Source organism: Ips typographus, linkage group LG2 (assembly GCF_016097725.1).
Source record: "Ips typographus isolate SLU linkage group LG2, UJ_Ityp_2.0, whole genome shotgun sequence".
Taxonomy (NCBI): Eukaryota; Metazoa; Arthropoda; class Insecta; order Coleoptera; family Curculionidae; genus Ips; species Ips typographus.
In genome coordinates, this window is record NC_138423.1 from 12,972,504 (window position 1) to 12,991,247 (window position 18,744).

General features: G+C 33.2%; 1 protein-coding gene across 7 annotated transcripts in view; it reads right to left on the reverse strand.

The window, feature by feature from the left end:
* Positions 1–18,744, reverse strand: part of kug (FAT atypical cadherin kugelei) — a 349,347-nt gene that overhangs the window by 302,707 nt on the left and 27,896 nt on the right. For all 7 annotated transcript variants that reach the window (XM_081973260.1, XM_081973258.1, XM_081973257.1 and 4 more), the window contains exon 2: positions 978–1,234. In XM_081973260.1, coding sequence (XP_081829386.1) covers positions 978–1,207 — 230 coding nt within the window. In that variant the 5' untranslated portion in view covers positions 1,208–1,234. The remainder of the gene's footprint in view (positions 1–977; positions 1,235–18,744) is intronic.

Here is an 18,744-nt window from a genome sequence, read left to right on the forward strand (position 1 = left end):
GATCCAGAGTTCGCCAGCATTGTAGCTGAAGATCTACGAAAATAATGGCCGGTGTACATTTCAGGATCCTGATGGCCCAAATATACAGCTATTTTGCAAGGTATTTTGCCAAAGGTTGTAATCCTTGTATGCTGCGAAGAACCGGCGATGTATAGTATTGTCCAGATGTAACAATTTGTATTCTTTGTAGAGGTCAGTGTACCTTGTATCAGAATCATTATACATATTTACACACTACACATTTTCTTATAACATGGGGATTTGTGTTTGGAATCGTTACTATGAAGACATCATCTTTTTCTTCAATATCATGTAAGGTAAGCTTCATGAGTTCCTCCCTGAGACAAGCTCCTGCTATCACGAAAATTGTTGCCACTCTTATCATTAAATATACTTGATTGGGCGCTTCAGACAGGAATTTTTCAACTTCCTCTCTTTCGAGAACTTTTGATTTCTTCGGTCTAAATCCGTCAGTGGCTTTCTTCAAGAACGCTAGCTTATAGAATTTACTTATGTCTATGTTATGCTTGACTTTTAAGACCAGCTTTATCATTGAGTATTTAGATCATAACGTAGAAGGTCTTTGTGAGAAGTGATTATTAAAATATGCAAGAAATACCTCCTCTTTCATCGACGAAAGCTTGACTTAAAACTCTGAAAAGAGTCTTTGACCCTGAAAAATAAATGCAATTTTTATTTCGAAATGAAATGATAGAGACAACCTGCAACATGTTTCCTACCAAAGGCAAACCGAGGTTAGCCAAAAACATAACCCCAACATCAAAGGAATTATGCCAACTGTCCCTTCTTGTTAAATAGCTATTCTGTGGCTTTGTTTTTGCTATAGTAAGTTTTAGGTTCCAATTTTTGAACGGTAAGAGAATAGTTTCGGGATACGTTTTAAAAATTCTGATTTGCTGTACTTGTTAAAAAACTCAACCAAATTTAAACTGAGTTTTAGCGTTTTAAGTGGTTACCTAATATCCGTAAAGGTATTCGGGGCTACCTGCACCCCCATCCGTGGTGACCCTGGACTCTGAACGGCGTAAGTTTTCGCCACGCTATTCTCCGGTATGCTGACGTTGTATAATTGTGATGTGAAACGAAAAGCGACATTGCTGGACACCAAACCATCTTCGGTGGCTTGATTCGTCAAGGTTAGACATAGACACAGAACTGATGCGACGGAGATTACGCATCGAAGCATCTTATTTTCAGCTCATCACGAAGGAATCTGAAAAAAAAAGAAACAACGCCGGTTAATTTTTAAATTATACGAAAGAGCTCGGACATGATAAACTACTTGTATTAAACACACTTAAGTGTTTGAGTAGGAGGATTTCATATCTTTTGTCATTAAACGTGATCTTTAAGGCTTTCGCCTTGAACAAGTTTTATAACTTTCACCGAAAACGATTTAAAAAGAATAATCGTGCTGGAGCCTCTTAGTGCGACTATAAATTCTACACCATTTCAAAGATTTATCCAGTAAACACTGCATGCCCATAAAACAGAAAGCAGTTTAATTTAACGAATCCGAGATTTCAATTCAATACGACCATATGCTGAAACGTACAGTTCATAAAAAACGTATAAAGAGGAAGTTGTAAATTAAGGCAGCGATTTAATGTCAGGTCATTACGTCAGGTTGTCTTTGTTGTTGTGTGGAGGTAAGATGATTCAGTGTCTGAATACCGTTAGTTCATGTTTTCCTTAATACAATGTTATGTCATTTCAGATGGGATGGGAAATTCCTATACTGGGTGTTAGACACCAGTTAGTATAGAAGTCTTGAAAATGGTAACAGGTAAACTTTCAACAGGCACTGGGGAAGGAAGTTGTTTTTACTGTGTTTTCACCTGATGCTTAGAAGACTTAGTAATGAAATTAACACTACTTAACATCAATAATTTATCAGTTTCAAAATTTTTGAGTTAGAAAAATCAGTGAAAATAAGTCATGGGTGATTTGTTTTAAGTTTATTGATGAGATAACTCAAAATGAGTAACACTTTCGTCCCGTTTTAACTTTTTGTTGTCAAACTTCACTAGGATCTTTAGGATATTTGACGTTTTGCGGAATGGAAACTAGAGAAGCGTTGTTTGCAATAACGGTATTATTACAAAAGTACAAGAAATATAGTAAAAGTAGTGTACTCGTTACATACATTACCAAAAAGCGTTCAACCAAGTTCGGTATGCTTATCCAACCACAAAATAACACATTAACCTAGATCCCAAAGATATTAGTCTAACCAAAAACCAAGACTACAACTAAAAATTGTTAAGATGATAATTAAACAAACCCAATAGAAATTGAAAGACGAGTCTCACAATGCTGCGTTATCACAAATGTTCAATGTGTATTCATAGCTAATTAGAAAACACTATGGGAAACAACGGAAGATGTGAGCATTGTAGGGATCATCATAAATAACATAAGGTTTGCAGACGATATAGCAATAACGGCATTGAGTATCGACTCTGAAGACCTGCAAATCTTTTTAGACAGTATTAATAGGGAAAGCAAAAAATGGTACTCACAATGAACATAAGTAAAACCAAATACATGCTAATCTCAAAAACTACAATTGGCAACATTCAATTTACATTGGAAGCAAACAAGTTTAAGAGGGTTGACAAACACCCTTGGTACAACCATAAATTTCCAATTAGATCAAGATGAGGAGACAAATATCAGGATAGAAATAGTCCGGAAAAGATTTGTAAAATGCAGTTCAGAAATTCCCATTTCTGAACATTGACCTTTTAATCTATTTGGTTGGTTATGTATGGTCTCTGCTGTTACATGGAATAGAAACGTGGACTTTAAAAGCGCAATCCATAAAAATACTGGAGGCTTTTGAAATGTGGCTCTACAGACAAATACTTTCAAAAATTCCTTGGGCTGATAGAGTCCCATAAGGTTTGCAGACGATATAGCAATAACGGCATTGAGTATAATACAAACTTGGACGTTGAAAGCGCAATCCATAAAAAGACTGGAGGCTTTTGAAATGTGGCTCTACAGACACATACTTAATAAAATTCCTTGGACTGATAGAGTCACAAATGAAGAACAACTAAGAAGAATTGGACACGGCAGAAAACTGATGACAATCGTCACAGTAAGTCTTTCTCTTACAATCATGCAAGGAAAATAGAGGAAAAAAAGGTATAGGAAGAACAAAGAAATCTTGGCTGACAAATATCAGAAGGTCGACTAACCTCAGTGTTGATTAGTTGTTTTACATTGCAAAGGATAGAGAAGCGTTTAGGGTAGTGATCGACAACCTTCTTAAGGAAGACGGCATATGAAGAAGATCAAAATTAATCTTGATGACTCATGATGACAAAGTGTAATTTGTTTTTTATACAAAAATCATTACGATTTCCTGACAGGTTGTCGTTTATTCAAGCTGTTAGATCAGAAAATCCTTGCACAATCACAAAAAGCTTTTTCGACGACTTACTTTGAAAGTACCTCATGTACGCTTCCATTTAGAAGCAGAAAGGGGTTATTTGCCGCGCGCGAGCAGAAAGAGAGATTTTCTGCTCTAGAGCGTTTTCGCTTTCTACTAACAATCTACTCACCAACTTTTTTCGGCGTTTCCATAACAACGCTTGACATACCTGTTTGAAATAACCACATTCCGTCAAAGTGATTTATCGGTGACAATGAGTTCGAGCGACGAAAATGATGTGAGTTGTCCTTCTAATCCACCCCACAGCAGTCGTCGAAAAAATATCGTCTATATTTCGAGCCAAAAGTACTTTTGCCGCTTTTACATGATTGCAGCGTTCGGCTTTGCCTCACGCTGCAATTTTCATGTGCAAGCGGCAAATATATACTTTCGGCTCTTAATATAGAATATACTATTTTACTTCATACTTGGCTTCGGTAAAGAGGCAATTTCTTAAAACCTCTGATTCTTTTAGATCGATTTGTACCTCTTTTGACAAGATGACACGTTCCAGGTATTCAACATCTTCTTCAAAAGAGCTACATTTCATTTAGTTTCAAGTTTGCTCTTCTAAACTTTTTGGAGAATTTTTAACGTTTTGCATTTCATGGGTTGTTGAAGTTGTGTTTTTCCAGATCAATCATTAAAGCACAGTCTCCATAAATCTTTCAAAGGTTGCAGGAATACTATAAGCCACTTCCCTTTGGTAAGGCAGGTTTGTCTTTGTTTCATTGGTTCATCTTCAGTTTCCAATAAACCAATTGCAGAAAAACAAACATTAGTTTTATACATGCAAAAGTCAGGTAAGACCTTCAAGTAGAAGAGATACTTGTATAGTAAATTTACTAAAAATGTGTACAAGCACACACAAGGAAATGCTTGCTTTTGTTCAAATTATCCACTCTTTATATCCAAAGTAGTAGGTTTTTGCATTAACCAGAGTATCGACTGTGTTTTCGACATTCTTGGTAAGTGGATGAATGTCCTTAGTGAATCATTAAGATTTCAGATGAATAATACACACTTCAGATAAAAACTGACAATCGTTCGTCAAATTAATGTGTCAATATCAAGTCAATCCTGATTGACAAGCATTTTAATCCTGTCATTTTTTAGAATTGACTAGTCAATCCGAATTGTTAATTCGCGTTGTTTATATGGGGAAATTTATGACGGTTTACTTGATCGGATTGAATAAGCGGATTCAATTTGCTCAATACTATATAAATGTAGTCATATGTAGATATGTTGGTGTATAAAATTTTGCAATGATGCTTTTGTTATTTTCTCGCAAAGTATTGAAATTAGAAAAAAAGTGCTATACCTACATTGTTGATTGGGTATATTAATGAGGCATCTAAACCTTTTTGTAAAAAAGTACGTTTTTACTTGTATATAAAACTAAATTGTCACTGAAAGCCTCTTTCTAAATAACAAACTTTTAATCCGAAAATTTTTTCTCTGAAAAGTACAGGGGCAGAGAAATTGAGTAAAGAAAGTAGAGTTGGGACACCCTGTATAGCAATGTGGTTGCGTTGAATAATTAAATACTGCCCCATTCAAGTTGACAATTTATATCTTCATTGTTGCTAAACCACAGTCATAGTGTGACACCATAGCCGTGCTATAATAAAACTATGACAAATTATGCAAAAGTGATAAAATAAACAATAGTTTGTTGATTACTGGAATATTTATGCAATAAAAAAGAATTTATGATCGTATTACTGATGTTTAACGAACAAACAAAGCTAATTAAACACGATATTAATTTAGAGTCAGTTCATTGTTGTCTCAATGTCTTTTATGATGATTGAATGAGATGTATCACGTCATAGTCAATAAACTCGTTTGGTGGTTTTATTTTACAGGAATTTTTTGGTGAGACAAAGTGAATTTGAATAAAATTCTTAATCTTAAAACCGATCAAAGAACAAACAATTCCATCATGTAGGGATTTGATGCATAAAATCTTCGTAAATAATCCAAATCAGCATATCAAAACATGTACAAGCACGCACATGCTTTTGAATAAAACATATCAGTAATATGTACTGTTTTTTCAATGTATATTATTTATCGTTTGGTTCAGTTAGTCAATTGATATTATTTTTCAGTTTAGTTTACAAGTTATTCTATCCAATCAACCAGATAAAACGACAACAAACAATATCAAAAACATTTTCGAATTGAAAGGAAATAAAATAAGGTTGTGTTATTCAATTTGCGTGGGAAATCGTATAATACCGTTGCAGTTATAATAAAATTGAAGCATTACAGTGCGAAGCAATCCCAAAGATAAAGTAACAAATTTAAGCCACAATGTGTGCTGAACAAACAGCGTAAATTGCGTTTTGAGGGTGAAAAGTTTCCAATAAATCCCCGTTAAACACTTTAATAGGGAAATAACGATTTTGTTGTCTAACACATTAAAACTTGAGAAGCAATTTACGACCAAAGCTGGTGCAACACTTTCGATAAGATTTTTACGACACTTAGCACTTTGCAAATTTTTAGTAACTAATCAAACGTTATTGCCGACGACCATGAATTTAAATTCCAATAAACCTGAATTTTACATTCTTGTATTTAATTAGGAACTTAAATGGATGCGTGGATAATCGGCACTGTCGAACAAAAAGCCAATTTAATTCAATAAGGTATTTTGCTATGCTCGACTTGTGAGTAAGAAACCCAATTGATATAATCCGGAATTAACCTTTTACGGATAAGTAAGCAAAAGACCGACAATAGTAATTTATTACCAGTGGTGGCGTCACTTTTTGATATTGGATATTGACTATTGTTATTCCAATCATTACCGAAACATAATACAGTATTTATGATCTGATATGATCTATTGAAATAACAATTTTTATTTTTCAAGGAGCCCAATTCACCTTGATTATTTTCATTTCCAATCTTTGTTATAATCTAACACAAAGGGAATATTTTAGTTATGGTTTGTTTCGAGCAACATTTGAGAGTGCAACTGAGATAACACCCTAATAGACAAATAAAGATTTTTTCCACTACTAACATGATAAACATATTATTATTGACCGATTAGTAACTTGAGAAATTAGTTTTCTCTACCTTAATGGTCATTATTGACCTAGGTCAAAAATAGAGTCTAATCTTTAGTTCTAGTCTGTCACAAACACAACAAAAAAGGAAATATTAATGACCTAGGTAAATAATAATGTCAATGTCTACTAAGACATATGAAATATACTTGACTTGACAGAGACAGATAAATTAGGTTGTCCCTTAATGTTGTTGTTTTGTTTTCTTGTGAACATAAAAATATGCTTAATAGTGGAAAAACCGTTATATTATCCACGGTTTAGACAGCTTTTATGTCTTTAATCCCTCGTCGTTTCACTTCTCTCGGATTTAAACTTGACATACGGTCAATAAAAGCTTCTGTCTAAACTTTGATTAATAATATAATATTATTTATTTCCAGTGACGAGGGCAAAAAAGTTTCAAATATCGTATGTTATAATTATTTGTGCAACAAGGGAGGAAAGAACAACTTTTGCTCAGCTCATAATTCAAGGCAGTGAAAATGTTTTCTTCCCTAGGGAGTAAAAGTAAAAATTTGGAGTGAAAGATATATTTTCTATAGGGTTCGTAGAAAAAGTACTTCACATATTTCTAACGATATTGTTGAACTTGACGAATATTATTCATATTTGTGACAAGGAGAATATTATAATACTAGAGGCGTCAATGTTGCCAAATTGTAAAATTGTACATGTGACGATAAAGCCAACATTGTTGCCAGAAAAGATAGAAAATTAGTTTCATCAATCTTCTTAACTCAACTTCAACTTTCCTTACTTGCGCAGGTTTCCTTGTAAAAACTAAAATTACCCATTACCCAAATTTTCAAATAACTGTTAAATATTGTAGAACAATTTTATGCATGTTCGGAAAGGCCTTTAAATTGAAGAAATCAGTAATTTTGTCTCTTTTGGATGAAGTTTTTTTCTAATTTACTAGTAAAGTAACATTTCGGAAACGTACCACTACTTTTAAGTATTAATAAAGTCAAGCTATCGAAATTCTCTCTCCACATTTCACTGTCTAAGTTTGGCCTATTTTTTGGTCACTATACTTCCTTATTTCTGCAAGATATACATATTTGCATCCATTCATTTTGAATTCTTGAATTCTTGATCTCATCCACTCAGGTCTTAAAAACGATTTATCGACATATTTGAAAAACATTATTTTAAAAAATAATTAATTGTCATTATGGTACAAATTGGTATGAACCAAAATGCTTGCGTAATAAGATGTCCCGTAAGCATTAACAGTGTCAGCAAACTAAAATAGGTCTTAATGACATCAGTGATTGATAAGCTACGTTGAGGTTTAAATGTGACATATTAGAGGCCTATTTTGTTGTTTGGCCTATTTTTTGGTCACTATACTTCCTTATTTCTGCAAGATATACATATTTGCATCCATTCATTTTGGATTCTTGAATTCTTGATCTCATCCACTCAGGTCTTAAAAACGATTTATCGACATATTTGAAAAACATTATTTTAAAAAATAATTAATTGTCATTATGGTACAAATTGGTATGAACCAAAATGCTTGCGTAATAAGATGTCCCGTAAGCATTAACAGTGTCAGCAAACTAAAATAGGTCTTAATGACATCAGTGATTGATAAGCTACGTTGAGGTTTAAATGTGACATATTAGAAGTCTAAACTAAACTTATCTAAGCTGTCCTTAAGCTTAACTTAGCCAATGTTGGGGAAATGGACATTATAGCGTCAGACTAAAAAGTAACTTAAGGTTTTTAAATACCGGCGTTTCGACCTTTAGGAGTTCATTGAGCTTAATTAGCAATAATGTTTAGTATCAAAAAATCAGACATATAAACCTCAGAACACAGAATAACACCTAAAAACAACATTGCGTATGTCAGAAACAACACAAAAATCCCCAGTGTCTGAAAACCGTCTTTTTGACCTCTTCAGAAACAAAATGTATATAAAGCAAAAATGGACCATAAAAACATTGATCATTTTCATACAGACAAATTAAGAATCACCATTTTTTTTAGAATTTTTACGATATTTTGCTGCAAACTGCTGTAATTCGTCAGTCAGGAAGATTGACATATTCAAGTCATAGAAATTGTCTTGGTGTCATCTTTAATAAAAAAAAACAATAGTTACTGTTATTAAAATTAAATAACATAACATGAATTCCTATAATACTACCTATATACTACGACAATTTAATTAGAGTACAAACTTAAGTTGTATTTCTAAATAATTTTTTTTATTTTATAAAAAAAAAACACAAAAAACGGAAGAATTTAGGAGAAAATGATTTGTGCCACTGCATTGATCAAGGAACTACGAAAAAAGATTTATTGTATTGCTACTACTTCATCCCTGTAAATTTGACAACGTTGCTTTAAAAAATATGGGCTATTTTGACGTACATTTTTGATTAAGATAATTAAAAGTTTGAATTTTTTCCTTAAAAAGAAGTATAACAATTTATATACGACCACAATTACTACGTTTCCATGCAAATTAAAAACGTTTTGAGTTTTGCCTTGTAAACCCATTTTCAATTTTATTTCACTTCAAGGTCGATTCGCCGATTTTTGGGATCGTATCGGGATTGAAATAGCATGGAAACACCTTAAAAATGAAAACGATTTTGAAATCGAGAAAATACGTCACAATTGTGTATTGTCAACGTGTAAATGTCATTTTTCACTTCTTTAAGTTAGAGAACATAACTAAAAATTTTTCATTTTATCATTTGAATTGTTTCTAATTTCATTAATTGTTGTTACTAATAAAGTAAGCAATAATTACATTTTACATTATCATGGCTACCAGAAATGTTTGACTGGACAAAGAAGTAAAACTTCTACTGGAAATTTTCCAAACAAAAAACATCAATCGGTATTTTGATAAAAAGAAGTATAAAAATGGAGAAATTTACCAATTGGTTTATGAGGAATTAGTAAAGAAAGGTGTAACGACTAAGAACGTTTTGCAAATTAAAAATAAATGGAAAGCTTTGAAGTGCATGTATTATAAAGTGAAGCGTAAAAATGGGACAAGTGGAGTCCGTTCAGAGTGTAACTATTTTGCCATCCTTGATGAAATATTGAGTGCCAGACCATCATCCAGTTTGTGGGGTGGACACTCTTGACGAATATGAAGAAGGAAGTGCATGGGAACTCAAATGACACATCTCAATCGTTTCTGCGTTTTGTCAAAAGCTCAATCTAGTTTCAAAACGGAATTGAAAACGCCTTCAATTGCATGGAAACGTACTAGATAGAGTAAAGGTTACTTTACGACGTTGCCAATGGCTTCTCTCGTAAATAACCCTACTAATAATAAAATCTTGTCATGTCAAACCATTTTTAAACGTTTTACATTACACAGTTTAATTTACTAAATAATGTAATTTTTTATTTTTACTGATTAGACATATTCACTTCTCTTCTCCTCTCAATGACAAGTAAATACTCACATGACAAATTCCTGACAAAAAACGAGGACTCACACTTGACGTGAAACATGAAATTAAGTCCTGGTTGCCTGGATAATTAAGTCCGGCTTAACCTGTTAGTAATCATAACCTAAATACGAACAAAAGTTAAACCGTACTGTATTAACACATCACATTGGCATTCCTCTCTATTTGTTACATAAATAACAATAGATAATTAAACTACACAGAAATGTTGATTATTACTGCAATTAATAAACAATATTTACGCAACAATTTCGATGAGTTTAGTTGTTAATATACGCTAATTTCAGTATAAAAAAGCTACTAATTACATACACTAACGAGCCTCTCAAACAACATTCATCGGGAGTTTTCTATAATATTTTTTTTTATTCATGCTTACAAGTGGATAAGTGGTTTTAAGAGGGCAATTTAAAACTCGAATTAATCCCTACGCATTCAAAAGTTTTTTGTTTATATGGTTGCCAGGGTTGTAGTATAAAGAGAACGGAGAAACCATATTTACATGCATTTTAACGTTAAATGCAAAAATGGAAGAATATTCTCCAGTATGCAAAATAATTTATCCTACACCTGACTGAGCATCTCTGAGCCGTAAAGTGTTGGAAGAGCAAAAATGTAAATCGTTTCGGAGATCAAAAGTGCCCAATAAACCTTTATTAGGGCTAAATTTAATAAACGAGGGTTAGAAGTTTTAAGGTTCTAAATATTAAAAACGTGCGGTCAAATTATAAGTTAATGGCTTAAGTTAACGTTAAGAAAAATACACAAACACGGTTTTGCTGCTTCTGCTAAAGTTCAATGAAATGACTTCAAGGTAACATCGGGGTGTAAATTCAAACTTAATTGAATCGTGAATTATTCATATAAACAAACAGACTGTCAATCTCTGGTCTAATTAGTGGAAAATTGACGGCAACTGCTTATATACGTTTTTGTCTTTTGACCCATCAACCATCCAATTTCCTTTCTTAAACAACCAGTCTGTGCTGATTACCTCAATAATTGGCCTTATCTCGCTAATAAATCGATATGGATTTTTTGTCCAGTTTTCTTATAATAATTATTATCTGCGGCCTTCGGTGGAGGTTAATTAAAATTATTGACGTGTGATATTTGTTTATGATCTCTTGATCCATTATAAAGTTGTCTGCCATAGTGCATTAAATGTATCGGAAAAATGAAGCCAATGAAACAATATAAACCATTCAATATTGAAAACAAAGAAAGATCTTAATTTGGAAACATTGTATAAGTTTGTAAAATCGATTTTCGTATTTAACTTATTGTGTAATGCTTGTAGTAACCGAGTACAAAGAGTTCCTTTTATCTTTTATTTTGTTCTCATGAGAAAAACTTTACTTTTTATATATTGCATACGGTGTTAACAATATTTCATAAATTGTTTGAGATACACAACACAATTTTTTTCATTTATTTTTATGAATATTAGTTAGATTTTTGACAAACTTTCATAATACTGAAATCTATTCGTTACCGACAACCGAGCTTTTCCGAATTGGTTACAAAAATAGCAATTTTCAAACTAATGAAAACCTGAAGGAACCTTAGGACAAAACTTACGAAATTTTTGCGTACAGGGTGCTGCATTTTCGATGGTTTTACGGGGTACAGAGAAAACGGTAATAGATAGAAAAAAAGTAGCGATGTGAAATACAGAGGAGGTTCCAAAATGACCAATTTTCAAAAACCCCCCGTATCTTTGAAACAAAAGAAGTTAGCGCAGCCCACTCTTCGCCAGTCATCTCAGCTCAGAAAAAGAGATCAGAATACGCATTTTTTTCTATCTATTACCGTTCTCTCTGTACCCCGTAAAACCATCGAAAATGCAGTACTAGTAGTACTAGTACCCTGTACATAATTAATTTTACCTTATTTCTCAGCTTGTTCTATCATCACTACAACTTAGAGAAAATACAATCACTAACACGTATAGTAATGCTTTTAAAACGTTTGCGTTTTAATTAAACTTTAAACTAACTTCTTCATTAATCACTACAGATGACAAGTAAACTTTGACATTTTAGGAGTGACGTTGTCAGGTTAATGGTAAGTGATGGTGATGGCATGTCCACATATGCAGTGTTTGTGTCACAGCAGTGTTCCTCTAGTTTGTGATTGAGACAGCTGAAAGCTGTTTTTGTTGACCAATCACAAACTGTGCTGCGATTACTACCTACAAATTATTATTATGAAATGTTACATTTTGGTTTGGATTTTCTGTCTGGAAAACAATTTCTATTAGGTATCATCATCATAATTCAGCTCCTTTCCCATACATTGTTGGACATTGTAGGCCTATTCCAAACGTCCAAACTTAAAAAAATTGGTTTTGCTTTGAAATAACATCTATTTCATTATCAAACATCAGCTTTTAGATCAGATTTTTGCTTACATTGAGCTGGGTACTTCTTCCATAAATTACTCAATTTCTACTTTCAAAACAATGGTTTCCTGATAATTCAAAGTTCTCCGTATTGTCTCTAATTCCTTTTTACGAGCAAAAATCCAAACTAACTATAATACGAAAGGTCTAGCAAGTATCCATCAAGTTATGTCCTCATGGGTATTCTTAGGACCATACGAAATGTTTTCTATAGGAAGAGTAATATGTCATTTTCTAAAAAGTTTAAGGGAGATTTTCTGTTTGGCTAGGAAAAACAAACTGCCCAACGTCCAAATCGATTCATCAGTCTTTAAACCCAGAAGAAGAATTGAGCGTTTTTGTTAGTTTTTTTAGTTGAACATTTTATCAAAATCTGTTTAAGTTCGAAGGTGCAGTGTCCTTTGTCTCAATGTGAATAACCTGATGATATTACGAGTAGTAGCCTCCCTATTTTTGTTTACAATGTATTTACTAGTTTATTAAAGTTTTCCTATCCTTTTTTATAAAAATTCCCAGATTCACTATTACTTATCAGGACAATCTAGGCAGTTTTTACGATCTTTGAATAATATTTTAACCAAAGGAGAGTGAAAGTGAAATTTACTTCTGTCGCATTCAAAAACCTTGGAAAAGCATTTCGTAGAACTTAATATAGTTTAGAAACCTAAAAAATGGAAAAAACATATAACACCTGATTCAGTACTGGATTTTGCACCCTAACCTTAATTCTTCCCAAACTGGATATTTCCTGGGATATTTTATTTTTGTTCCAAAACACCATTTCATCAGTACTTGCATCGAAATTTTGAATTTTCTAAAGTGTATTCATGTTTAAATGTCCTGTAACGACTTTCGGTTCATTTTCCCCTTCATCTAATTGCACTTTCAACTGAGAATCACTCTTCAAAGTCACTACGTAACTGAAACAAGTAAAAGATAGGATTACATCATGCTCCAGCAGAGGATTAGCGTTCGGGGGAGCTACCAAGCTAAATTGGGCAAAAAGACACTCACGGCTTAACTTGTTTAAAGTGTACGCGAAATCCGTTTTGACGCCGCTGTTATACCGTTTAGCGAACGCTGAAGACAGGGAAAATTCCACTTCAACTTCCTGCCATAATAATTTATATTCACCGTTTCCTGGTTAAGTTATTGCTGCTGCCGGTGACTTAGTGGGCGCAAACAAGAAAAATCGAGCTACATTTCCAGATTTATGCGCGTAGCCCGAACAAAGAACAAAAATAAGAAGTGCCCCATATTCTATAGTGGGCTCGTAAATGAATAAAATTTCAGCCAACCTCTTGCCCTCGTCCTTTGCTTTGAAACATTTACCGCCAAACATAAATTCTGCAGCTGACCTCTCCGTGTGGCTAAAGCATGCAACCCGCACTCGCTTATGTAAAGAGCAGAACGTTGAAAGCTAAAGCGACTTTGAAACGTAAAAGTGCATTAAACTAGCTCCCCCCATGGATTTCTAACCTCGGGCAGCATTCTTGTCTAAGGGACACCTTCACTATGTGCGATCCGGACCTTCTCGTTGACCCTTTTTGAATTATGCAAAAGAGTCGTTGGGAAAGGTCTGGCGAATGTACTCGAATATGTTGCTAAAGAAGCTTTTGAGCCTGCAGGACGTATATTTGATACTTTTTATCTCAAATCCATTGTTTACAATGACAAACCACAAACTATTCAACCAGTGGTGTGTGGTGTGTGGTCCGAACCACATTCGCCAAGCCATCGAAAACATTTCTCATGATGGAAAAAACTGAAACTGTTTTAAAATTACCAGTTGCCTCTAAGACTGTTCTAAATCTTCAAAAAATCTTTTTAAATTGCCAAAGGCATCTAGAATTATTGTGACAGTGTCAAAAAATTCTAAACGCTACAAAAAAACTCCAAAATTTATTTAAATATGCCTTTAGAGAATAATTGAGGAAGGAAAACCCAAAGATTTTCCAATATTTCTTTTAATAAGCTTACCAATACCAAAAGCTTTTCCAAACAGCCCAAAAACCTACAAAATTATTTTGACAGGGCCAGAGATTCCTAAATACTACTAAAAAACCCTCCAAAAATTGTTTAAAAATGTTCGAGTCCTCTGAAGATATCCTAAACTTTTAAAGAATTGTCTCAAGTTATCCGAGGCTTTTAGAATCCTCTCGACACTGCCAGATAATTCAAAATGCTACTTAAAAACCTCCAAAAGTTTTTTTTAATTTCCAAAGCCTCTAGAATTATTCGAAATGTCCTAAATCATCAAGGATTTTCTAAAATTGCCAGAAGCTTCTAGAATCATAGTGGTTATGCCAAAAACTTCCCAATATTACGAAGAACCTTGCCAAATTGAAAAAGACCTCTGGAATCGTTTTGACTTTTTCGTCGTTTGTGCGAGAAAATTAAAAAATCTACTAAAAACCGTCCAAAACTTTTTGAAAAATACCCGAAGTCTGTTAAAATTATCTAAAATTGCTATAGGTCTTTAAAAACAATAATATGGTAATGCCAAAGACTGGATACTATTGTGGAAATGCTTGAGACCTCCCAAAATTAAGAAAAGCTTTTCCAAGTTGCCAACTGAAAGCCCTCCAAAAGTTATTTGGAATTAAAAATATGCCCGAGGTTTCTCAAAATAGCCATAACCATCTATAAAATAAAATTTATTAATCAACAAACTCCAAAAAAAGGACCGAAAACCTCTAGAACTACTCGTATTTTGACGATGCCAGAGGTCTAAATATCACTAAAAAACTGTTAAAAAGTTTATTTAAAAACAACCGAGGCCACTAAAACTGTCGTAAACTTTCAAATAACTAAGTCAGAAGCTTCTAGAACAATTTTGAAAATGTTTGAGACCTCCCTAATTAAATTCTTAAAGTCCTATGGAATCATTTTGACATAAAAAGTTCAAAATACCACTAAAAACCCTACCACTAAAATCTTGTGAAAATGCCAATAGTTTCCTAATATTACTAAAAACCTTTCCAAATTGACAAAAGCCTTGTGAGAATGCCAGGGATTTTCTAAACTATTGCAAGTAGTATTTCCAAATAAAGGGCCAAAGGTTTATAAAAAAGTTTTTTAAAAACAGCTTCCAGAGATGTGGAATTATTGTGGAAGTGCCAAAAACCTCCCAATATTACTCAAAATATTTCCAAATTGTCAAAAACCCTTAGAATTAATTTGAAGGTGCCAGAGAATTCTAAATACTACTGAAATAGTCCAAAAGTGTTTAAAAATTGCCAGAAGCCTCCAAAAATGTATTATGCCGTCAAAGAATTTTTCAAAATTGTCAGATAGATAGATAGATAGATAATTGTTTATTTATTCAAAACCCAAATGGGCGTAGAACAGTGTCAGAGGCTCTACAATTATTGTGACCATGCTAAAGACCTTCCAATATTACTAAAAAGTTTTAAAAAATTAATTCTAAATACTACTAAAACTTTCAGGTTTCAAAAAATTGTCTCAAAAGGCCTCTAGAATCACTGTAAAAATGCCACAGAATTCGCAATGTTAGTAAAAATCTTTCTAATATGTCAAAGGCTTCTGAAAAAATTTTTAAAATTGCTGGAGACCTCCAAAAATGTCCTAAACTGTCCAAGACTTTTCTAAAACTGCCAGTGGTCTCTAGAATTATTTTTAAAGTGACAGAAACCTCTAATAACAAAAATCTTTTAAAGTAAAAAGATTTTTTGGAGTTCGTTTTATTAAGTGTTAGATAAATCTAAATACTACTAAAAACCGTCCAAAAGTCATTTAAAATTACCACGAACGTCTGAAAATGTCGTAAACATTCCAATAATTTAACTTTTAAACTCTCTCAAAATATAAATAGGTATAGAATCAAACTGAAAGAGCCAAAAAGAGCAAAATTGTTTTAAAATTTTCAGGGAGTGAAAATGTTTTAAACTTTTTAAGAATCCTATGGAATCCAATTAATACTACTTGAAACCGTCCAAATGTCATTCGAAATTGCCAGAGGCGTCTAAATATATCCAAAACTTTTCAAGAACGTTCTAAAATTACCAGAGGCTACTAGAATCGCCATAACATCGCCATTGATGTCCAAATACAACTGTGATACAACTGAAAACGTCAAAAATTTGTTTATCATAATAATTTTGAAATGCTAGAGTTCTACTGAAAACCGTCCATATCTCATAAAAGTGTCAGAGGCTCATAGACTTATTTCAAAAATGCCAGTCAAAACCAGTGCCTTCTAAAATGCTCACAGCTACCAACGCAAGGGTTATCAAATTAACAAAAATAAGAATTTCATGCAACTAATGGGTGCTATGTCATTCGAATTTTCTTTGAACTTCAGTATAAATGAAGAACATTGATTAAGAACAACTGTGACCTATAATTCAATGTATTTCAACGCCTTATTTTTCAACATAAATAATGTTCCACTGGTCGACTTTTGTATCATAAATAAAAGTTATATTTTAAGAACTGATCTACCCAAAAATTAAAATATAATACACTGGAAAAAATAAAATCTTATATATTATATAAGATTTTATTATATACTTATATCAGATATGTAAATGACAAAGTTTTGACATAACGACCACCAGAAAAATTAAATTTTTATCGTCAAGGTCTAGAAAATCTCAACGAGAAAAACTTCTATGTCTATCAAGATTGTGCTTTTTTGCGTTACTTATTTATGTAACAGCAATGTCTGTGGTAATAGGAAAAAACGTATTTAACAATATCCTGGCAAATACCAGGTGTCCAAGAGCACCCTCGACATAGGAGATTAACATGGGAAAACGGTTTTGATTTTTTTGCGCCTGTACGGTTGATTTCATTGAAAAATCGTATTAATGAAAGTTGTAGTACCTATCACGGACTAATTTTCTGTATTTTTTTCGGATCTCTAACTTGAGCCCTTTCGTCGTAAAACACGAACAAAAATGAGAAAATTTAAACTTTTGGCCTGCACTGTATAGGCGGTTGTCGGGCAACGGGTAAACATTTCATTGTTGCTGGTACGGTTGCTCGACAACCGCTTATACAGTGCAGGTAAAAAGTTAAAATTTTCGCATTTTTGTTCGTGTTTTACGACGAAAGGGCTCAAGTTAGAGATCTGAAAAAAATACAGAAAATTAGTCCGTGATAGGTACTACAACTTTCATTAATACGATTTTTCAATCAAATCAACCGTACAGGCGTAAAAAAATCAAAACCGTTTTCCCATGTTAATCTCCTATGTCCAGGGTGCTCTTGGACACCTAGTATATTAACAGAAAAATTGTCAGAGAATGGCCACCGAGATACCTGACCGGATTTTTCTATTTTTCCTTTCAGTTCGTTTCAAATCTGAAATGTTTTCTGAAGTCTAGAAGTAAATTGACAATACAGATCACTAGTGACATTTGATAACATAATTTTCCGCTATTTTAAATTTATTAGCAAGTTTTGATTTGCAAACTCCAGTGACTCAATTAAACGATTTCCAGCCCAGTTAAATGCGGAGTTTTATGCCCATTGCAATGATGAATCGCTTGATGTGGGTTGACATTTCAAAGTGAGTAGAAACGTTTTCACATGAATAATCAAACCTACTTTCTAATCGAAATCTTGAATAAACTTCTATACCTAATCCTGCATAAAAACTAGCATAAAACCCACTTAATTTGACTGATAATTTTAATGAATGTCAATATTTTACTGCGACAAAAAAACTTAATTCTAATCAGACATTTTGGCAACTTATCAAGGTAAGAAGTGTAATGTGAGCTGAAATAAACATCAAACAGATGGCAACCGTAAACTGGTAAACATAATCAGAATTCACTCAGCTGTAGCGTAATTCGTAGCCAATCAAATGGATAACCATATTCTTAGACAGTAAAAAACAACGAGGCAAAGTCAATAAACCAGACACCACACACAACCGCAAAAACAAACTCTGATTTTTGATCTCAAGAAGGCAGTGAATTATTAAACCAGAAATACGGCTACGGCGAGGCCTCACTTTTGCCCATATTTATGCCCACTCGACTTTCCGTACTCGGTCAATTATTGTTTTACGGTTTTTGAGTTGGCCGAACTGGTTCTCGGCTTTTTGTTTTCAGGTGCCTGATTGACGACCGGTTATTCACAGGCACCCAACTTAAAATTTGGGTGCTTTTTCGTATAAAGCGATGAATGGAGGCCATCTTTTATTAGGTATTGCACACGAATAGCGTGAGAGGACTAATGGACATTTACAATGCAACGCATTAATTACTAAATTAGTCAAGGCTTTGATCGGTAATGTCAATTCTAGGTATTTCCCATTGTCGGTGTTTCTCTACAAATGCAAAATATACATTTCATTGAAAATACACG